General features: G+C 35.8%; 1 protein-coding gene across 1 annotated transcript in view; it reads right to left on the reverse strand.

The window, feature by feature from the left end:
• The window catches only part of NRG4 (neuregulin 4), a 118,153-nt gene extending 93,918 nt beyond the window's left edge, over positions 1-24,235 (reverse strand). The window contains exons 1-3 of the mRNA XM_043554929.1: positions 24,105-24,235; positions 23,378-23,443; positions 20,799-20,892 (exon numbers count right to left, since the gene is read on the reverse strand). Coding sequence (XP_043410864.1) covers positions 20,799-20,892; positions 23,378-23,387 — 104 coding nt within the window. The 5' untranslated portion in view covers positions 23,388-23,443; positions 24,105-24,235. The remainder of the gene's footprint in view (positions 1-20,798; positions 20,893-23,377; positions 23,444-24,104) is intronic.
• Between the last annotated feature and the right edge of the window lie 563 nt (positions 24,236-24,798).

The following is a 24,798-nucleotide window of genomic DNA, read 5'->3' on the forward strand; positions in this document are numbered from 1 at the left end:
AAATACAAATCAAAACCAGTCAGATATCACCTCACGCCAGTCAGAGTGGCCAAAATGAACAAATCAGGAGACTATAGATGCTGGAGAGGATGTGGAGAAACGGGAACCCTCTTGCACTGTTGGTGGGAATACAAACTGGTGCAGCCACTCAGGAAAACAGTGTGGAGGTTCCTGAAAAAAATAAAAATAGACCTACCCTATGACCCAGCAGTAGCACTGCTAGGAATTTACCCAAGGGATACAGGAGTACTGACGCATAGGGGCCCTTGTACCCCAATGTTTATAGCAGCACTCTCAACAATAGCCAAGTTGTGGAAAGAGCCTAAATGTCCATCAATTGATGAATGGATAAAGAAATTGTGGTTTATATACACAATGGAATACTACGTGGCAATGAGAAAGAATGAAATATGGCCCTTTGTAGCAACATGGATGGAACTGGAGAGTGTGATGCTAAGTGAAATACGCCATACAGAGAAAGACAGATACCATATGTTTTCACTCATATGTGGATCCTGAGAAATTTAACAGAAACCCATGGGGGAGGGGAAGGAAAAAAACCAAGAGGTTAGAGTGGGAGAGAGCCAAAGCATAAGAGACTCTTAAAAACTGAGAACAAACTGAGGGTTGATGGGGGTGGGGGAAAGGGTAGGTGATGGGCATTGAAGAGGGCATCTTTTGGGATGAGCACTGGGTGTTGTATGGAAACCAATTTGACAATAAATTTCATATATTAAAAAAATTGGCAAAGATGAAGTCAAGCTTCCACTTTTCGCAGATGACATGATACTCTACATGGAAAACCCAACAGATCCCACCAAAAGTTTCCTAGAACCGATACATGAATTCAGCAAAGTTGCAGGATACAAAATCAATGTACAGAAATCGGATGCATTTTTATATACCAATAATGAAGCAACAGAAAGAGAAATAAACTGATCCCATTCACAATTGCACCAAGAACCATAAAATACCTAGGAATAAACTTAACCAAAAATGTAAAAGATCTGTATGGTGAAAACTATAGCAACCTTATGAAGGAAATTGAGGAAGACACAAAAAAATGGAAAAACATTCGTGCTCATGGATTGGAAGAATAAATATTGTTAAAATGTCAATACTACGCAAAGCTATCTACACATTCAATGCAATCCCAATCAAATTGTACCAGCATTCTTCTCGAAGTTCGAACAAACAATCCTAAAATGGGTATGGAACCACAAAAGACCCCAAATAGCCAAAGTAATATTGAGGAAGAAAACCAAAGCAGGAGGTATCACAATCCCAGACTTTAGCCTCTACTACAAAGCTATAATCATCAAGACAGCCTGGTATTGACACAAAAACAGACACATAGGCCAATGTAATAGAATAGAGACCTCAGAATTGGACCCACAAATATATGGCCAACTAATCTTTGACAAAGCAGGAAAGAATATCCTATGGAAAAAAGTCTCTTTAACAAATGGTGCTGGGAGAACTGGACAGCAACATGCAGAAGAATGAAACTACACCACTTTCTTACACCATACACAAAAATAAACTCAAAATGGATGAAGGATCTGAATGTGAGACAGGAAACCATCAAAACACTAGAGGAGAAAGCAGGAAAAAATCTCTGTGACCTCAGCTGCAGCAATTTCCTACTTGACACATCTCCAAAGGCAAGGGAATTAAAGCAAAAATGAACTATTGGGACCTCATGAAGATAAAAGGCTTCTGCACAGCAAAGGAAACAATCAACAAAACTAAAAGGCAACCAACAGAATGGGAAAAGATATTTTAAATGACATATCGGACAAAGGGCTAGTATCCAAAATCTATAAAGAACTCAGCAAACTCCACACCCAAAAAACAAATAATCCAGTGAAGAAATGGGCAGAAGACATGAATAGACACTTTTCTGAAGAAGACATCCAGATGGCCAACAGGCACATGAAAAGATGCTTAACGTCGCTCCTCATTAGGGAAATACAAATCAAAACCACACTGAGGTACCACTTCACGCCAGTCAGAGAGGCTAAAATGAACAACTCAGGAAACTACAGATGCTGGAGAGGATGTGGAGAAACAGGAACGCTCTTGCACTGTTGGTGGGAATGCAGACTGGTGCAGCCACTCTGGAAAACGGTGGAGGTTCCTGAAAAAAATAAAAATAGACCTACCCTATGACCCAGCAGTAGCACTGCTAGGAATTTACCCAAGAGATACAGGAGTGCTGATGCATAGGTGCACGTGTACCCCAATGTTTATAGCAGCACTTTCAACTATAGCCAAAGTATGGAAAGGGCCTAAATGTCCATCAATTGATGAATGGATAAAGAAGATGTGGTTTATAAATACAATGGAATACTACTTGGCAATGAGAAAGAATGAAATCTGGCCATTTGCAGCAACGTGGATGGAACTGGAGGGTATTATGCTAAGTGAAATAAGTCAGGCAGAGAAAGACAGATACCATATGCTTTCACTCATATGTGGATCCTGAGAAACTTAACAGAAGACCATGGGGGAGGGGAAAGGGAAGAAAAAAGTTACAGAGTGGGAGGGAGGCAAATTCTAAGAGACTCTTAAATACTGAGAACAAAGTGAGGGTTGATGGGGGTGGGGGGTGAGGGGAAAGTGGGTGATGGGCATTGAGGAGGGCACCTGTTGGGATGAGCACTGGCTGTTGTATGGAAACCAATTTGACAAATTATATTTAATAAAAATAAATAAATAAATAATAAAATAAAATAAAAACTCAATTATATGCTGTCAATTAAGAAACCTATTCAGGGCACCTGGGTGGCTCAGTCAGTTGGGCAGCCGACTTTGGCTCAGGTCATGATCTCACATTCCGTGAGTCCGTGAGTTAGAGTCCCATGTTGGGCTCTGTGCTGACAGCTCAGAGGCTGAATGAAGTCTGCTTCAAGTTCTGTGTATCCCTTTCTCTCTCTCACCTCTGTCAATCACATTTTGTCTCTCTGTCTCAAAATTAAATTAAAAAAACAATCTTAAAAAGAAACCTATTCAAAATATAAAGACATAAATAGGTTTAAACTAAAAGGATGGAAAATGATTTACCATGCTAAAACTAATGGGAAGAAAGCTGGAATACCTATATTAATGTCAGACAAAGTAGATTTCAGAGCAAATAACATTATTAGGGAAAGAGAGAGTCATTTCATAAGGATCAAGGGGCCAATTCATCAAGAGAACATAACAATCCTAAGTTGTTTTTGCACCTAATAGCAAAGCTTCAAGATACCTGAAATATAAACCACAAGGAGAAATGACAAATAGTCAAATCTACAACTATAGTTTTAAATACCAATAGAATAGATAGAAAATCCATAGGAATACAGGAGATCTGAACCACACTATTAACCAAGTTGATCTAATTGGACATTCCACTCATTAAAATCAGAGTATATGTATTTTTCAAGTACTTTTTAAAATATATGTATTTCAGAATACATGGAACATTTACCAAGCTAGACCATATTCTGATCCATAAAACAAATCTCAATAAATTTAAAGGAATTCAAATCCTACAAAGTATATAATGTGAATACAATAGCATTAAATTAAAGAATAAAAAGTATTTGAAAAATTCCAAAATCTCTTGAAACTAAACAACACGTTTGAATAATCTAGGAGTCAAAGAAGAAATCACAAGGGAAATTAGAAAGTAATTGGAACTTAATGGAAATGTAAACACAACATGTCTAAAATAATGGGATGTAACTAAAACAGTGCTTTTAGAAAATTTATAGCACTAGATTTTTTTTTTTTAGGAAAGAAAAAGTTCTCAAATCAATGACCTATGTTTTTACCTTAAGAGAACTGAGGGGTGCCTGGGTGTCTCAGTTACTTGAGAGTCCAATCCTTGATTTCGGTTCAGGTCATGATCCCAAGGTCATGGGATTGAGTCCTGCATTGGGGGCTGAGCATAGAGTCTGCTTAAGATTCTCTCTCTCTCTCTCTCTCTCTCTCTCTCTCTCTCCTTCCCTGTGCCCCTCTCCCCAACTTATGAGCTCTTTCTCTCTCTCAAATAAAAAAATTAAAAATTAAAAAAATACAAAAATAAACTTGAATAAAAGGATAAATTAAACCCAAATTAAACTGAAGAAAGGAAATATAGAAAAACAAAAAACCTAAAAAAAGAAAAATCAATGAAATCAAAAGATGGCTCTTGGAGAATATCAATAAAATGTATAAACCTCTAGCCAAACTGATGATAAAAAACAGAAGACCTAAATTACCAATTACAGATATGAGAGGGGACATCACTAAAGATCCCACAGACATTAAAAGAAAATGTGAGGCACCTGGGTGGCTCAGGCAGTTAAGCATCTGACTGGATTTCAGTTTGGGTCATGACCTCATTGTCGTGGGATGGAGCCTGGTGGTTGGGCTCTGCACTGGGCATGGAACCTATTTGGGATTCTCTTTCTCCCTCTCCCTCTGCCCCTCCCCTCTCTAAAACAACTGAATAAATAAAATAAAATAAAATAAAATAAAATAAAATAAAATAAAATAAAATAAAATAAAATAAAATAATGTAAAAACATTTTTAAAAAGAATGTGCCAGTTACCAATTTATTGCCTCTCAGCTCCAAACCCACTCTTTGTAATAGTAGAGCTGTACCCTATAAACATTAATATTTTGCAAGCTGGCACAATGTTAGTAAGCCTATATTTGTCACCTTGAATTTGCTGAAAATCTTATGCAAAATTTATTTGTTCAAGCCGAAAAAGGAAGGGATTTAGTTTCCCTGGATCTGGTGCATTTATTTGGCTACTAAGGTGTGGCAGCCAGCGAGTGACTTACGGGAGACTGAGCGGCACACAACCTTCAGTGAGTCACAATGGCATCACAGCAAGCAGCTCCCAGCATGTTTTTCTGGCAATCCAGGGAGTGGTTTCCCCTTGTTGGCTCTAGCCTTAAGGTACCTCAGCAAGCTGCTTCCCCATGAAAACAGCCTCACCCTCTTCAACAAGGTCTAAATCTCAACTTGGATGAAGTGTCCTCTAAGTTTGTTTCTTCTATAGATATCTTCTTAGGCTAGAGGTAGTGACTGCTCTCTTTGTGTGTTATTCCTATATTTTTGGGGTTTCATTATACTCTTCTTAGTAGTTAATCCCCTTTTTACAAATTTAATGATTTTTATATTAAATATTCCCTGTTAAAATTACTGTTTTGGTTCCTATCTTCTGACTGGACCTCACTAAAAACAGAATTGGCACTGGGTGTGATGCCAAGAAACACAATCTCAAAGATAAGATTTTGAGACTGATTTGCTTATGCCCTTAGGCATAATCGCATGAATGAACTCCTTAACAACAAGAAATGGGATGCTATTGATTCATAGTATGCAGTGGCATCACAATTAATTGTGATAAAGTGCCAACTGAAGTAAGTACCTTAGGAGCTCTTGACTGTTATGGTAGTAATATGATCATAAGGACTAGGAATGGGGTAAACTGACTTGATGCACTAGGCACTTACAGAAGGAAAACAACAAGCTCAAATCCTATCTGAGAACTAGAAAGCTCCCATAGCAGCCCTAAATTAATATATTTCTTGTAGCCACAGAGCTGATTTTGCTGAAAACCTAATGAAAAATATACTATTCAGGCTGTTGAATTACAATACTAGTTGGATTCATAGTCTTGCCAAGCTTCTTATGTGAATATCAGGGCATAGATGAATAAAGAATGAGCCCCTAAAACTTGAAATGGGGGCTTCTGGTAGGCCAGATGAAAACGACAATCTCAAATCCCCAGTCACTCTGAGACTGCCTTACCAGTGGAAGTAGTTGGCCTTCCTATATCTAAAAAAACCCCTAGCTTTCCTTTGCTTAAAGAAATCTATGATAACCTCACCTAGGGCAAATGTCTGGCAAGGGGACACTTTCCTCAACCCCACCAAAATCTCCCCTAATTTCCACTAGACCAAAAACTAGGATCAGCATACTCTAGGAAATAATGTATACTCTGTAACCTAAGAGGAGACATCTTACACACCAAAATGATTACAAGATTTTGTGTGTGCGTGTGTACACGCACACCCATCTATCCTGAGGAATATGTGCAGGAGTTGACTCAAAGAATGTTGGACCAAACAGGGATAAGTTTATTGATATATGTGCACTTACTAGAGATTACGGGATTTAATGTATTAGAGCTACTTCCCACTGTATGAGCTAAAAGCTTACTCGGTTAGTTGTCTGAAACTTGGATTCAATGGCCTACATTTAATAAAAATGAAATGATGTAGCTTCCATGACATGCTGTAAACAAGGGAACATGAAAGTTTAGGGTTAGAAATGCTGGAGTGGATTTATCATGTGTAATCTGCATGTCCACCTTATAACTATATTTCCCAAGAGGGCCTAGAAGGCACTCTTATCACTAAAGTGTTGGTAAATACATTAGTGAGGGCAGTACCTGTATGCTTGAAAAGCTCTGTTGCTGCTCTCCTGTATAGACCACATAGATCATAGCTGATGCCAACATGGAAGGTGAGATGACCATGTAGTCTGAACTTCCCATCATGAACTGGGTGTTCGATCATGCACAACATCAATTCATTGTCAAATGGAAATAGTATATAAGAGACCAAGTACAGGCAAATCCAGAAATAAGTTACAAGAGCAAGTAGTTCAGACCCTGACCTATGTTGCATTATTCTTCTCAATCTATGCTTACAGCCTTCTGAGAAGTACCTTATGACTAGCTAAGGAAGAAAATATTCAAATCTGGTTTATAAATAGGCCTGCACAATATGTCCACCTGAAAGTGGGCAGCTACAGCATTACACTTCTATTCAGGGGTGACTCATACACAATGATGAAGGAAAATCCTCCCAGTGCACAGAACCTTGATCAGTATATTGCCCGTCCACTTTCTCTGGAGAGATGGTGAGAAGCATGGATCCATAGTTGCTCAAAAGATCTACACAGATGCATGAGCAGTTACTAAAACCTAGGCTGGATTATCAAAGAAGGAAATACCAAGGCTGGAAGATAGGTAACAAGGACAAGTAGATGGATAGATTTTTCAGAGTGGGCACACTGAAGATATTTGTGTCCCATGTGATTGCCTACCAAATGGACTTCACTGCAGAGGGGCTTCTTAATAATCAGATGATGTGCTCTTTAATCAAAATGACACACTCTATCATTTACCCTCGTTCCCTAGCTGCGCTAGTGCTTGCTCAATGGGTCCAGTAACAAAGTGGCCATGGTGGCAGAGGTGGAGGATGTGAATAGGCTCTACAATAGGAACTTCCCCTTACCAAAACTAATTTAGCTATTGCTACTATTGTGCCAACTGTGCCAATGCAGAGACCAACAATGAATACCTGATACAGAAGTATTTCCTGGGGGAATGGCCAGCCTCTTGGTGGTAAGTTGATTACACCATACCTTTTCCATCATAGATGAGGGCAAAGATTTGTTCTCACTGGAAAAGACACATATTCTGGATATGGACTTGCCTTACGTTTTCACAATGCTCTGCCAGTACCACCATCCATGGACTCACAGAATGTCTTATCCATCATCCATCATGGTATTACATATAACATTGCTTCTGATTATGGAACTTCATTTCACAACCAAGGAAGTACAGATCTGAGCTCATATCCATGCAATTAACTGGTTTTATACCATATGCCATCAATCAGAACCATCTGGCCAATTAGAAGTGAAATGGTACCATTGGGAGAAAAAATTCTAAAAGGATGTAGTATATGCTTTGAATCAGAAATCATTACATGGTGCTGTCTCCCATACAGTCAGATTACATGGGCCTGGGAATCAAGAGGTGGAATTGATAATGGCTTCACTCACTATTACAGCTAATAACCTACTTGGTGAATTTTTTCACCATCTCAACAAATTTTGAGCTTCATGCCTATGGAGTTCAGAGATTCTAGTTCCCCTAGTCAGTTGACGCTCTTCAAGCTACTGAACCAAAAATGAAGAGGGGGTTAGTCCACTGAATGATTGATCCCAATTACCGAGAGAAAGTTGGGTTGCTGATATATGTTGTGGGAAAGGAAGACTATACCTGGAATCCAGGGAATTCTCTGGGGTGTCTTCTCTCAGGACTCTCAGCACATCTATTCTCAATAATAGAGGTTAACAACAAATCACAGCAATGTAAAAAGGCAAAAGTGTTGAGAACTCAGATCCTTCAGGAAAGATGGCTTGGGTCACCCAGCAAAAAACCTACTGAAGTTATGACTGAAGCTATGGGAAATATGGGCTGAGTACTGGAAGAAGGAACCATAGATATCACCTATGGTTTTGTAACAAAATAATTACAAAAAGGACCATAACATATATTATTTTCTGCTTATTATGTATATGTTTGGATATATTAATCATTTTCTTCTTATTATCCATCTTGCCATTACTGGAGGTTAATCTTAGCAATTAGTCTTTATATAACAGTATATTCAGGCACACTATGATTAAATTTGAGGACTAATATTGCCAACTCTGAAAACAATTATTGCTGAGTCTGGATGTCTCTTCCTTAGGAAAACTGTGAGAATTTTTTGGTGTGCAAAAGTTCAAATGTGTGTAGAAAGGGCATACAGAAGCTAAGTAGCCAAAGGGAAGATATGCCAGTTATCAATTTATTGTCTCTCACCTCTAAATCAATGCTTCTCTGTTCTGTATTTATGAAATGGGGGCTTGAATCTATAACATTTGTCCTTTGCACAATGTTAGGCCTTATCAGTGAAGAGCACTGGAAGGACACTGTAAGAAGGGGCTTTTCTTCTTGCTCCTTTGGTGTGATGACCTCCTTTGGAGGCCTCCGTGGTAGACACAGTGACACACACTCTGTGGAAAGTTTCAAAAATACCCAGCAGGTCTTGTTCACACACTAGCAAGCAACCTCCCCATGAGACACATCAGTAGTCCAGTTGGTGACTTTCTGCTTAACAGCCCTGGTCCCAAGAATTTCTCCACCATCCAGTGAGCCACAGCTATACCCTCTCTATGAAGATCTGAATCTCCACACTGATGGAGTGTCCTCTAAGTTTCTTCCTTCCTGGTGCTCTCCTTTAGCTTAGAGGTAGTGGCAACTCTCAGCATCTCCTATTCCTGTATTCTTTGGAGTTCTCTCTACCCCTCTTAATAGTTAATCCCTTTTTATCAAATTAGAGTTTTAGGGGGTTTTCTTGTTGTTGTTGTTGTTGTTGTTGTTTTAATGCTTATTTATTTTTGAGAGAGAGAAAGAGACAGCATGTGCAGGTGGGAGAGGGGGAGACAGAAGATTCAAAGCGGGTTCCATGCTGAGAGCAGAGAGCCTGATGCAGGGCTTGATCTCATGAACCATGAGATCAAAACATAAGCCAAAGTCAAACACTTCACCAACTGAGCCACCCGGGTGCCCTATCAAATTAAGGTTTTTATATTAAATTAGGAAATATTAAGAATGGTTTTATACCAATAAATTTAATTACTTAGATGAAATGGAATTATTCCTTGAAAGGCACAAACTACCAAAGATTATTCAAGAAAAAATAGATAACTTGAATAACCCTGAATATACTAAAGGCATTGAATTTATATTTAAAAATCTTCCCACAAATAAAACTCCAGATACAATGACTTCATTTGTGACCTCAACCAAATATTTAAGAAAGAATTATTACAAACCCTTCACAAACTCTTCCAGAAAAACGAAGAGGTGGGAACCCTTTCCAACTCATTGTATGAAGCTAGCATTACCCTATAGAGAGTTTATCAAGCATAATTTCATTTAGATAAGATTCTGGGCACCACAAACCAATCATGACAAAAAATTGGTCACTGTTCACTTGAGAACACAGGAATGGTAGGAATGATGAATGACAAAGGGGCATTAGGAAACTTTTAGAGATGATGGGTATGTTCATTATCTTGATTGTGCATGTGGTTTCATGGCTACATACTCTGAGTCAAAAGTCAAACTGTATGCTTTAAATATATGCATATAAAATATACCATAAACATACCATAATGAATTGTAAAAAAATTCATGTAGCTTAACACTTTAGTCAAATAAAAGAAAATCATATGACCATTTTGATAGGCACAAATAAAGCATTTGATAAAATATGAAACTCATTCATGATAATACTCTCAGCAAAGAAGATAAGGGAACTTACTAAATCTATTAAAAGATATCAATAAAAACCTATAAAATAAAATAAATCTAAATAAAATAAGCCTAAAATAAAATCTATTAAAGGATATCAATAAAAACCTATAGCTGATACCATATTTGATAATGAAATACTGAGCTCTCTTTTCTTAAAATCAGAAACAAGACAAGGATGAGCATTCCCACAACTTCTATTCAAAAGAAATACTATAGATTCCAGCCAATGCAATGCAGCAAAGAAATGAAAGGTAAAGATCGGATAGAAAGAAACAGAACTGACATTTTTGATAACAACAAGATTGTATAGTTTCTTTAGGACTACCTACATACACAACTATCATAACTAATAAATGAATTCAGCAAGATCATTACACATAAAGTCAGTATAAAAATAATTTTATTTCCATATACAAGCAGTTAGCATTAGGAAATTTAATCTTTTAAATGTCATTGAAAATATCATCCTAAAGATGTGGTGTATATACAATGGAATATTACTCAGCGATCAAAAAGAATAAAATCTTGTCATTTGCAACAACGCATGGATGGAACTAGAGTACTTGTTAACTAACTTGGATATAAACTTAAAAAAAGAAAATATCATTCAAAAATATTAAGATATCTATTTTTAAAAACTAGTGAAAGATATGTAACACCACCACACTAAGACTACTAAATAGACACTAAAGAAACTTAAGAACACATAAATCAGTTAAGGTACACAACATGCTCATAAATTCAAAGTCTTCACTTTATTAGTCAATACTCATACTTGACCTAAAGATTCAATGCCAATCAAAATCCTTGCAGGATTTTCTGGAAGATGACAAAGTTAATCCCTGAATTTATCTTAGCCAAAATGGTAAACCAGAAAGCCTAGTACATGCAGCAGCTCTGAATTATCTCAATCACTAATTAGATTAGGCAATCTATGATCATTAGTGCCTCTAAACATCTGCCAGTTTGTATAAGTCCTCTCTAAAAGAATATAATACAATCAAGAGCCTTAAAATATTTCTACAGTTTTCATACACAATGTCTGACACAATAAAAAAAAATAACTACCTATAGGAGTACTCAAGAAAATCTGATAAAAACCAAATAAATGTTTTTCACAGAAATGGAAGAACTCATCCTAAAACTTATATGGTTGGGGTACCTGGGTGGCTCAGTCAGTTGAGCATCCAGCTCTTGATTTCTGCTCAGGTCATGATCTCATGGTTGGTGGGACTGAGCTTGGCATCAGACTCCATGCTCACGGCACAGAGCCTGCTTGGGATTCTCTCTCTCCCTCTCCCTGCCCCTCCCCCACTTGTGCTCGCTCTGTCTCTCAAAAATAAGTAAATAAACTTAAAAAATATTTAGGGGCACCTAGGCGGCTCAGTCAGTTAAACGTCTGATTCTTGATTTTGGCTCAGGTCATAATCTCAGGGCTCATGAGATCAAGCCTTATGTTGGGCTCTGCACTGATAGTGCAAAGCCTGCTTGTGATTCTCTCTCTCTTTGTCCCTGCCCCATTTCCACTCTCTCTCAAAATATATAAATAAACTTTAAAAAAATTAAAAAATAAAAAATTTTTAAAAAGTTTAAAATTCATATGGAATTTCAAGAAATCTTGAACAGACAAAACAATTGTGAAGAATAAGCAAGTTGGAGGACTAACACTTCCCAAGTTCAAAACTTACTACAAAGTGACAGTAATCAAAACAATGTGGTACTGGCATAGGACAAACATACAGACCAATGGAATAGAATAGAGGCCAAAAATAAATCCTCACATATATGGTCAATTCAACAAGGGCACAAAGAGCATTCAATGGGAAAAGAAAAAAATGATCTTTACAGCAAATGGTGTTGGGAAAGCTGACATGCCAAAGGATTTACCTTACACTATATACAAAAATTAACTCAAGCACATCACATCCCTAAACGTAAGAGTTAAAACTATAAGAGTTAAAACTATAAAACTTTTAGAAGAAAACACAGAGAAAAAGCTTCATGACAGAATTTGGCAATGATTTCTTTCACATGACAACAAAAGCACAGGCAACAAAAGAAAAAATAGACAAAGTGGACTTAAGATCTGTGCGTGAAATAACATTATGAACAGAGGTAAGAAGGCAAACCACAGGATGGGAGAGATATCTGTAAATGACCTATCTGATAAGGAATTAATACCTGAAATGTATAGAGAAAACTCAACAGCAAAAAATAAAAACCAACCCGAATGAAGTACAGGCAAAGGACTTAAATAGATATTAGTCCAAAGAAGATATACAGATGGCCAATAACCACATGAAAAAACATTCAACATCACTAATCACTCGAGAAATGCCAATGAAAACCACAATGAGATACCACTTCACATCCATTATCAAAAACCAAACAAACAAACCCAAAAAATAGTAAGTGTTCACAAGGATGTGGACATATTGGAACTCTCTGCATTTCTGGTGGGAATGTAGACTGGTGCAGCCACTGTAACAGTATGGCAGGGCCTCAAAAAGTTAAACATAGAATTACCATATGATCCAGCAATTCCACCTTAGATTATAAAAGTATTGAAAGCAGGTTGTTAAAGAGATATTTGTACATTCATGTTCATAGCAACATTACTCAGAATAGCCAAAAGGTGGAAACAGTTTAGATGTCCCTTGATGGACGAATGGATAAACAAAATATGGTACCTACATCCAATGGAATATCATTCAGCTTTTAAAAGGAGGGAAATTCAACAATATGCTAAAACATTATGATGAAGACATTATGCTAAGTAAAATAAGCCAAACACACAAGATGCCAATTGTATGATTCCACTTACAAAAGGTACCTAGAATATTCACATTCATAGAAACAGAAAGTAGAACAATGGTTACCAAAGGCAAAAGGAAGGGGAAATAGCTATTGCTTAATGGGTAATGATTTCAATTTGAAACGATAAACATGTTCTGAAGGAGATGGATAGTGGTGACAGTGGTACAATGTGAATGCACTTAATGTCACTTAACACTTAAAAATGATTAAAATGGTAAATTCATATTACATATATTTCATCACAATACTAGAAAAGATAAATAACTCAAAATACTATTAGAATTCATATAGACCTCTAAACTAAGTTATGGTGAATGCTAATCATACTTTCATATATATATTTATACTGGCATTTATATTGCCTCATTTTAAAAAAATGTTTGCTTAAGGTCATTTTCTCTTTTACTTGAAATTTATTAATAACCACATAAAAAGTTTTTAAAAAACCATAATCGCTACATAGAAATTATTTACTGATATTGTAGGGTTAAGATAATATAGTACATTTTACAAGAAAATTTAAAATTTAAGTTTTTTGTAATCACTGGTAGCAATATGTAGGTGTAATTTATTACTTCCTTCACTTATTAACTTATTATTTACTTTGCTAGGCACAATTCCTCATAATTTTGAGGAAGACTGTAAATAATTAAAATATTAATCAGTGAAGGGGCACCTGGGTGGTTCAGTTGGTTAAGTGTCTGACTTTGGTTCAGGTCATGATCTCACGGTCTGTGGGTTTGAGCCCCGCATAGGGCTCTGTGCTGACAAGCTCAGAGCCTGGAACCTGCTTCAGATTCTGTGTCTCCCTCTCTCTCTACCTCTCCCCAGCTTGTTCTCTCTCTCTCTCTCTCTCTCTCTCTCTCTCTCTCTCTCTCTCTCAATAATAAATAAAAATTAAAAAAAAAAACTTAAAGAGCCCCAGAATCATTCTGGTTAGGACAAAGATGGCTCACAGAAGAGCAATAAATTAGCTTACTTCAAAGACTAAGGAGTAAAGATGTTTCAGGAAGGAGACTAGCATATGCAGAGCATGGAGTCAGGCCTTAGCATGTTTGGGAACCTACATGTAGTTTTCAGAATGTTTAGAATCAAGATATGTCTGGAGAAGTTATAGAAGAGGATATCAAATAGACTATTATGATAAACAGCCTTGAGTGATAAGCTAAAACATTTGAAGATGTACTTTAGGACATAGGAATCCCTTGAAATAATTTGTGAATCAAAAAGACAAAGTCAGAGGTGCCTGGCTGGCTCAGTCAGAAGAGCGTGTGACTTTTGATCTCGGGGTCGTGAGTTCTAGCCCCACATTGGGTACAGAGATTACTACATAAATAAATAATAGTTGGGTATAGAGATTACTACGTAAATAAATAATAGTTAAAAAAAACCCAAATCTACCTTTTAGAACAATCACTACAAAAGCATTGTGAATAAGACTAGGATTAAAAAAAGAAAGCTACTGCAAAACTTCAGAAAGGAAAAGAAAGCTACTGCAAAACTTCAGAAAGGAAATAATACTAAGGCAACAGCAAAGAGAATAGGGTAGTAAGGATAAATTCCATAGATAATCCAGACAGGACTTGGTGACTAATCAAATGTGCTCCAAAACACATACACACATGCACACACACACACACACACACACACACACATACACTCACACACACACACCCCTGAAACAAAAGTCTCAAAAATAATACTTCCACTCAGTATGCACTATTTACCCTCAAATTTTCTATTTTTTCTCTTCATTAAATAAATGATGCCCACAACTAAATTGATTTCAAGACATGTTAATGAAAATAAGCTAATAAAATGTAGAATGGACAAATAAAATTCAATCACTCCAATAAAGACAGAAAAGAAGTCCAACTAACTATATATGTTTACAGACATACCTAATGGAAAATTGAAAGAAAAAAAGGAAACCATTCAAATGTTCAACAAATGAAAGCTGACATGGCTATATGAATGTCAGATGAAATAGATTCCAAAGCAAAAAGCATTACTAGAGATAAAGAAGGTCATTATATAATGATAAAAGGGATACCTCACCAGAAGACATAACCATCCTGAATTTATATGGACTTAATAATATTGTCTCAAAATATTTTATGCAAAAATTAACAGAAATTGTGAGATGCTGAAGATCCAAAATCATTGTGACAAATTTTGACATACCTCTTCAGGTATTGATAAATCAAGCAGATAAAAAATTAGTTGAGGGCATAACAGATTTCAACAGCACATTACAAATGCTTGATCTTATGTACATATATACAACCTTTCGCCCACCAATTAAAGAATCCACATTCTTCTCTACTACACATAGGCCATTTAAAATACTATACATGAACTAGGCTTCAAAGCAGATCTCAACACCAACTGATACCAAGCAGTCCTCAATTTTAAAGTAGCTTAACATAAGAGACTCTTAAAAACTGAGAACAAACTGAGGGTTGATGGGGGGTAGGAGGGAGGGGAGGGTGGGTGATGGGTATTGAGGAGGGCACCTTTGGGATGAGCACTGGGTGTTGTATGGAAACCAATTTGACAATAAACTTCATATATTGAAAAAAAAAATAAAGTAGCTTAAAAAAACCAAAGAGCTAAATAGTCAACTAAAGAAATTAGATAAGAAAAACTAGAGTATGCTGGTTTAAATAAAGTACAAAGAAGAAAAAAAATAGAGACAAGAGGACAAAGACCAATGTATGATAAAACTAAATTAAATTTGTAAACTGTACTTGTTTATTGCCACTGCAGTATTTCTAATTATTTTGTTTATTTATTACCTACCCATTCACTTAAGAAAAATATAATGACTACTGATTCTGAGATGAAATTATTTCTATAAATTCACTATCTATAAGTCAACTATTACTTAAATTTTGTTACTATGACCAACACACTCTCCTAGGTGGTGAGGTGGAGTGGGGAATATTTATAGTCCAAAAAAGGAGATGAGTATACAAAGACAAAATATAAAGTAATAAATTTCACATATTTCTCTGTTCAAAGGAGGAAGAGGTTAATTCTGACTTGTGATAGGGTTGAGAGAGGAAAAGGCCTTGAAATATAAGTAGGATTTCAATACGCATAGACAGGAAGAAAGGATGGGAGTACATTTAACATAAATAGTAAATGGTTCTAGTTAGAACACAGACCAAGGAAGAAGAGAAAGCCGTAGAAGTGTTTGGGTAGCAAACTGCAGAAGTAGTAATTAGAATTAGGCCGCAAGGAAATTGGTTAGTGGGGCACCTGGGTGGCTCAGTGGTGGTGAGCATCCAACTCTTGGTTTCCACTCAGGTCACGATCTTGTGGTTCATGGGACCAGCCCCACATCAGGCTTTGTGCTGGCAATATAGAGTCTACTTGGGATTCTCTCTCTCCCTCTCCCCTGCTCCCTCTCTCTTCAAAATAAATAAATAAACTTAAAAAAAGAGGAAAATTGGTTAGAAAATTATTTCTATAGACAATGAGGGGTTAAAAAGGTCTGAACTAGTATAGTGATAGTAAGAACAAAGAGGATTAGACAGATAAGAGACATACAACAAAGGTAGAATTACGGTTTGACAACTTGACAAGGGTCAATGATAGAGTCAAAGATTCTCAGTGATAAGACAGTTGGGATGTCATTAACAGAAATAGGGAACACAGGAAGTAGTAGGAGTTGAGATGGAAATGAGTTTATCATCCTCAGACCTATTTTACCTATAGTGCTATATAAGAAAGGATGGCCCTAAAATTAATTATTGGAAAGCAGTTACTTTTAAAACTAACATATGATATAAAATGTCTCTGCCATCCAACTTTATTTAAACCTTAGCCATTATATTCCTTCCTTCTCTCTGTCTCTCTGACTTCACTTCCTTCCAGGGTGTTGAACAACTCCAGGGTACACCATCCATACTGCACAGGGGGTGCTAATCCCACAGAAATCTTCTGCTGTTGTGCAACATGATAACTTTGCTTCCTTCCCTATCCACCATAAAACCAGGGACACAGTTTCAACTATTCTTTACTTACTACTATTAAAGTTCAGATTAGGAAGAAATTAGATGTATTCCTCAACCCAGTGTGAGCAAAGTGGTCCATTCACTTCCATTGGTAACTTTTTGAAAATAAACTTAAAATACATTTGCCCAAAATACAAAAGCAGAGTGACAACCTAAGTGTTATATACTGAATGTTTGTGTACCCCCAAAATTCATATGTTGACATCCTAACCTCGATGTGATGGTATTAAGTGGGGCCTTTGGGAAGTAATTAGAACATGAGGATAGAGCTGTCATAAAGGGGATTAATGCCCTTATAAAAGAGATTCCAGAGAGCTCTCTCTTCCTGCCATGTGTGGCATAATCTTCTTTATTTTTTTTAAGTTTATTTATTTTGAGAGAGAGAGAGAGAGTGAGTGGAGGAGGGGCAGAGAGAGAGGGAGAGAGAGAGCATCCCAAGCAGGCTCTGCACTGTCAGCACAGCCTGACATGGGGCTCGAACTCACGAACCATGAGATTATGGCCTGGGCTGAAATCAAGTTAACCAACTGAGCTACCCAGGTGCCCCTAATCTTCTGTATTTTTTGGTGTGCTTGTTTATTACAACTCTTTAAAAACCAAAAAATATTCTTAGTAAAAAGTCCATACAAAAGTAATCTGCTCCCTGCCCCCCAAATATCTGGCCTATAGTCTGTAATTTGCTGGCATCCTACTCTAGAAGATGCTCTTCTTTCTGTCATTGATGGCTGTGTGGTCTACAAAGCTGATCCCTTGCCAGGTCTTCCTGAAAATAAACCTGCTGGTCAAGAGATCTACCCAGATACATCTGCAAGCCAGGAAGCAGGCACTCACCAAAACCCAATCAAGCTGACACCCTGATCTCAGATTTCTGGCCTCCAGAATTGTGAGAAATTCCTATTGTTCATAAGCCACCCAGCCTATGTTTTTTTGCTATAGCAGCCTTAGTTAAGACTATGTTTCTTCCCATCCCAGTGAGTCTCCAAATTTCAGTACTCTTAATTCTTTCTCTCAACTTATTCAGTGCAGTATAAACACGGCTTTAGTACAGAGACAGCTTGATAGACCAAGTACTCTGACCACGATGCAATTAAATTAGATATAAATATTAAAGGATAACAAAAAACCCCACTTAGGTTAAAGAAGAAATCATAACGGAAAAAATATTTAACTTAGAAATGAACAAATTATAAAATTTGTAAGATGCAGGTAAAATGTAGTTGGGAATTTTTAACATTAAATACAGTCTTTTAGAAAAGAAGACTAAAGATCAATGAGCTGAAGAACAAAGTTAAGGACTCACATGACCTGATTTCACTTATAAAGTTTCAGTTATCAAGATGGTTTGGTAATCATGAAAGATAGAAACATAGATCAATGGAGTATAATAGTCCCACCATATATGATCAATTGATTTTTGACAAAAATGTAAAGGTAATTCAATGGAGAAAGGACAGCCTTTTTACCCAAGAAGCCATCACTACAATCAAGATACAAAATGTTAGTATCTTCAATGGAGTATTACTTAGCAATCAAAAAGAATGAAATCTTGCCATTTGCAACTACATGGATGGAACTAGAGGGTATTATGTCAGAGAAAGACAAATATCATATGACTTCACTCATATGAGGACTTTAAGATACAAAAAAGATGAACATAAGGGAAAGGGGAAGGGAAGCAAAAATAATATAAAAACAGGGAGGGGGACAAAACATAAGAGACTCTTAAATATGGAGAACAAACAGGGTTACTGGAGGGCTTGTGGGAGGGGGGATGGGCTAAATGGGTAAGGGGCACTCAGGAATCTACGCCCGAAATCATTGTTGCACTATATGGTAACTAACTTGGATGTAAATTAAAGAAAAAAAAGTTAGTATCTTTTAATTATTAAATGTATTTGTTTTGATGAGTATTTTAGTTTCATTTAATGAATGCTACATGTCCTATCCTATTAGAAAGAATTCAGAATGAATACACCATAAGATTAGGTGAAACTTGGGAGTTGTACTTTTCAAAGGCCATTTCTTTAATTTAATCCTAGTTGTATGACCTTTAGCAAGTCGCTTAATTTCTCATTTTCCCTTTATTTTTCTATTTCCTTACATCTTCTCTCCCCCTTTCCTCTAATGTTTTTGTGAAATGAAAACATGAAAAATATGGTCAGCAAATGTGGGATAACAGAAATGCTCTGGATCTTGTTATGGTGGTGACAGTTTCATGGGTATAAATATTTGGGTATAAATATTCATGGATATAAATATTTGGGTATAAATATTCATGGGTATAAAAATTCATCAGTTGTGTACTTTTAAGAATGTAGTTCAGGGGCACCTTGGTGGCTTAGTCAGTTGAGCATCCATCTTCAGCTCAGGTCATGATCTCAGGGTTTGTGAGTTCAAGCCCTGCATCAGGCTCTGTGCTGACAGCTCAGAGCCCAGAGCCTGATTCAGATTCTGTGTGTGTGTCTCTCTCTCTGCCTCTCTCTCATTTGCACTCTGTCTCTTTTTCTAAAAAATTAACAAACATTAAAAAATATTTTTAAAAAAGAATGTAGTTTATCATTCATAAATTACATTTTGGTAAATAAACTTTAAAAAGAAAAACATACCGGCACCTAGGGGGTACAAAGCAATTGTTGATTTGTTCCTCTATCCTCTTCCTTTTTCATTTTATTAACTTGAGAGGAAAAATACCTACTCACTATTTCCCATATGAAAACCTCTAAAAACGGATTGAGATAATTATGAGATTATTTCTCTGCCTCCTCTCCTCCACACCAAATCCCAATATTTTTCATTTTTCATATGAATTTTACTTCAATAAGATCTTAAATCTAGATTCTATACCTCTCATCTCAGTTAATGAACAAAAACAGAGTAATTCATGCACATGCCACAAAATATCTTGAAGTCCTTAAGTGTCAGCTCCACTAAAGTCTATGGACATCATTGGTAGTATTATGTTGTTAATTCATGTATTAAAAGAGGTTTACTATGCCCCCCTTAAATCCCATTCAACCAAATTCAAAGGAAGCCAGCTAAACAAGTACTATTTTCAAGTCCTTTACTGACCTGGCTATATACTCCCAAAGTGAATCATATTATTTAAAACAATAGTGGCTTAGACTTTTTTTTTTTAACACCATTAGAGAAACTTAATGTTTCATTTTCTTTTTAACATATCAAATGTAAGTTTTGGTACCAACACAGTTATGTATTTATGTATTCTGAACTCAAACACCTCATGTTGGGCTTTCTTATATTAATGAATTCTCTACCTGTTTTATCAGTAATATTAAACATAGACTGTCTTCCCTAAATTGCTAAAATCATAGAGTTCACCAAAATTGATTATTAAAAAAAATCAGACTAATCTTGAAATCACTACAATTTCCAAAGTAAACACTTTGAGCAAGATTGTGATTTGCCACATTGTTTGTTTTTAAAGTATAATTTTGTTTTATATACAGCATTCCTCACACTTTTTCATCTTACACTTTTTGATCAATATTTATCACTTTTTTTTTTTCAACGTTTTTATTTATTTTTTGGACAGAAAGAGACAGAGCATGAACGGGAGAGGGGCAGAGAGAGAGGGAGACACAGAATCGGAAACAGGCTCCAGGCTCTGAGCCATCAGCCCAGAGCCCGACGCGGGGCTCGAACTCACGGACCGCGAGATCGTGACCTGGCTGAAGTTGGATGCTTAACCGACTGCGCCACCCAGGCGCCCCAATATTTATCACTTCTAAAGAAGTTAGTAGCTGATAAAAAATAAAATTGCCTTCCCCCACCCCAGCACATTTTACTTACCTCCAAAATGGTCTGGGAATAGTGGGTATCACATAACACATCCCTCCATTCAGGCAAAATGACCTGTGACTGGGACCACAGGGCTCTTCGTGATCTAAACATATACATAAATGAAACTAGAGAAAGGCAAATTAAGTTTTTCTAATAAAACAAGTAAAGGACTCAGTATCTTAGACTGAAGTGGCGATTCTAAAAATTAAATGAAGAATTGCTTCTCAAAATGAAGAACTTAATCTTATTGCTTATTTGGTAAGCAGGGACTTCTGTCCCTTTGAGGGAAAAAAATAATATGTCCTAAGGATATGACCATTAGTTATAACAGATTTATAGGTTATATTACAGACATAAGGAATCTCTACATTCATTAGATTTTTAAAAGGGGATTAGGATCTTAAAATAAATGGTGGCCTTTCTCATTTAATACTAAGACTCTGCAACAGCTTTTGTTTAGAGTTTCTCTGTTCCAAAGGTATATTTAAATTCTTATCTTTCCTTTTGGTCTCAAATTCATTAAACTATGAAAACTGCTATTGGAAAATGATTTATGTAATTGAAATAAATTCTGATTTCCAAAATTATCTTTAAATATTTCATGTATGACAATTAAACAAAACAAAACAAAACCCAGGGATGCCTGGCTGGTTCAGTCAGTAGAGCACGAGATTCTTGATTTTGGGGTTGTGGGTTCAAGCTCCACGTTGGGTATACAGATTACTTAACAATAAAATCTTTAAAATAACAACAACAACAAAAAACCTAAAAAGTAATCTTACAAGGTTTTGATTTGCAAGAGGATTTTAGGTAACAGCTGATAACTGAAAAGACATCTAAAGTTCTAAAGTAAAATTAAAAACCTAAGTCATTTCTTGATATACAGCCAAAACTTTTAGAATATTGAAAAAATAAACTTCCATTTCTTGCATGCTTTCCCTACCCTCTTCTTTCTCCATCCTTACGTCCTTCTTTATCCTTGACCCTTCCTTTATCCTACTTTATCTCTTTGCCTTCCTGGTCTCCCATGGTCCCTTTCCTTCCTTCCATCCTGCACCTCCTTCCCCACACCTATTTTTTTTTTAACTTTTTTCTTTTATTCCAAAACCATTATATAGAAAAATTTAGAAATATCTCTAGAATTCGCTGAGTCATTATATCACTATTTATAATTAGAAGAACAAATTGCTGAACACTTTATCTTTCAGCCTTTAAGAGGGATAAAACTGCACATTACTGCTTCCTAACTGTCTAGAAAATGACCTAGAATCATCTTATGTGAAGAAAATGGCATTACTCAGATTTGGCATTAAAAAAATCAGCTAGCATTTACTTGCCACTGAATATCAACAGTTGTTAAGATATAATTGCTACTGAGCCAGATGTCTCCGCCACCAGAATTTAAAATTTTTAAATATTTCTTTTACTTCAGATTTAAGAAGAATTGGTTTCACCATGACATTATAACAATAAAAGTATAAAAATACAAAGAAGAAAACAGAATTACAAAAAAATTTAGGTGGGAAAAAAGAAAGTAAGCCAATAAGAACTAATCCTTCTGGATTTTTTCTTTTTTACACAATGGTGTGCTTCTTTACAATGAAACAACTTTTAATAAGATAATGCTTACCATTTTTCAGGAATAATTTGGCTAACAAATAAAATCCCAATTAACATTACATCAGAATCACAGGAATCATCACATAGGGTTTTCTACTGGTATTTTACCTATAAAGAATGCTCATCTAACTTGAAGCATTATCTCTCAATCTATTTTGTTACTTTGATTTCATTTACTCCTTTTTAAAAAATTTATTTATTTAAGGGGCGTCTGGGTGGCTTAGTTAAGCAACTGACTTCAGCTCAGGTCATGATCTCACAGTTTGAGTTTGAGCCCTGCATCTGGCTCTGTGCTAACAACTCAGAGCCTGGAGCCTGCCTTGGACTCTGTGTCTCTTATCTCTCTGCTCCTCCCCCACTCACTCTCTGTCTCTCTGTCAAAAATGAATAAACATTAAAAACAATTTTTTTAATATAAAAAATTATTTATTTAAATTCAAGTTAGTTAACAGTGTAGTATTGGTTTCAGCAGTAGAATTTGGTGATTCATCACTTACATATGACACCCAGTGTTTATCCTAACAAGTGCCCTCCTTAATGCCCATCACCCATTTAGCCCATCCCCCCAACCACCATCCCTCCAGCAACTCTCAGTTTGTTCTCTGTATTTAAGAGTCTCTTATGGTTTGCCTCCCTCTTTGTTTTTATCTAATTTTTCCTTTTCTTCCCCTATGTTCATCTGTTTGCTTCTTAAATTCCACATATGATGATATCACTTACTGTTTTGTAAAGTTGGTATCAGATATAGGGTAAGCTAGAATTTGTCAATTTGTAAAAAGCAACAAAATATGTCTAAAATAAAATATTTTCATGCTATAAAAAGTGATCTTTCAAAACCAAAACATTTCAGATTTCTGGAACAATTTTAGATGGGGAAAAATATAGCTTTGTATTAGCACACTTTTTTTTTGCGGGAGTGTTCAATTGCTATGTGACATACACTGACATATAAATTTACAAGAGGTTACCTGTTGGCATCTTAATTTTTAAATAGTTTCATTCTTGGGCAAAAGTTTAAGATTGAAAAACAGCACCTAGAATAATTAATTTAGGAGAAATTATCTTTTGAAGGCATTATAAAAGTCAAATATTCTAATAGCAAATATTTTAAAATGATGAAAATGAAGACATTTATATGTTAGTGACAAAATTCTTCAGTTAGTTTATCTATTTGTTTAGATACTTACTACATATCAATAAAAACATCTGAACATAAAAAACTAAAAGATCAACATTAAAAAGTACAAATACAGTACATAAAAAAAGTATAAAAGTATATGACTCAGTATATACAAAATATAAAAGATATGACTCAGTAAATGAAACTGAATGACCTGAATTGACTTTTTACTTTTTCATAAAGCCTATTACTAATCTGACTTTTAAACAGAATTAATCAATAACTTCCAAATTTTCAGTTTATCGAAAATGGCCAAAAATATACTATGGAAAAATCTTTAATAGCATTTAAAGGTTTGCATTTCTATAGAACCTTTAAAACTTTTATAAAAGAACTGTACTTTTACAAATTTACTGTAGATTGAACATTATTTTACCAATTTACATATGCTTTCCTTTTAAAAAATATCTGGCATCTGGCACAGCAAAGTAGCTATTAAGACGTATGTGAAGTTACCTGCTATAACAGAAACAAAGGAATTAAAAAAAACACATGAAGAGATGAAGGATACTCACTCTATGATTACAAGCTCTCAATTTCGTTTTATAAAGTGACTTACTCCTGACAGGAAGACTTTGTAACAGAAATCTCAATCAACAGCTTCCTATTAACACAGGTGTAATATCAAGGTTTCTTCCCAAAGCCTTATACAGACAAGCAAAGAAAGACAGAGACATAGAGAGAAATTAAATCTACTTAATTTGAAATAATCACTAGCTAACTTTCAAACAAACAGACTTACCTCAATAAAAACTTACATTCATACAAACAACAAATTTTGTTGGATATTCAGCGTTTCAAAAGTTTTTGAATACTGCGGACTACATCTGTGCCTTGCATTTTATAACCAATTGAAAATCTGATTTATATGGCTGTAGTGTGCAGTGTGGGCAAGGTTGAGACAAAGACCAAGGTGTGCACAGAGGTCAGGCACCAGCCAAGGGAAACACCCCTTTCAGTTCTCATGTTCAGAGTTGCAAATGAAGCAGAATTTTATTTATAAAAGGACTTGTACTAAGCTGCCCTCTCAAATCACTGTCCAATTTTTAAAGTTATAAAATAAACCACATTCTTTAGACTCCTTATTTATCTTTTCATGTAGGAATAATTCAAGAGCACTGTATAAGTTTGTGGAGAAAAGGAATTTTAATTGAGAGCTAATGGATAAAGTTTCCACAGGGTATTTTTAAAAAAGAATTTCCTTACGAA

Source organism: Prionailurus bengalensis, chromosome B3, assembly GCF_016509475.1.
Source record: "Prionailurus bengalensis isolate Pbe53 chromosome B3, Fcat_Pben_1.1_paternal_pri, whole genome shotgun sequence".
Classification (NCBI taxonomy): domain Eukaryota; kingdom Metazoa; phylum Chordata; class Mammalia; order Carnivora; family Felidae; genus Prionailurus; species Prionailurus bengalensis.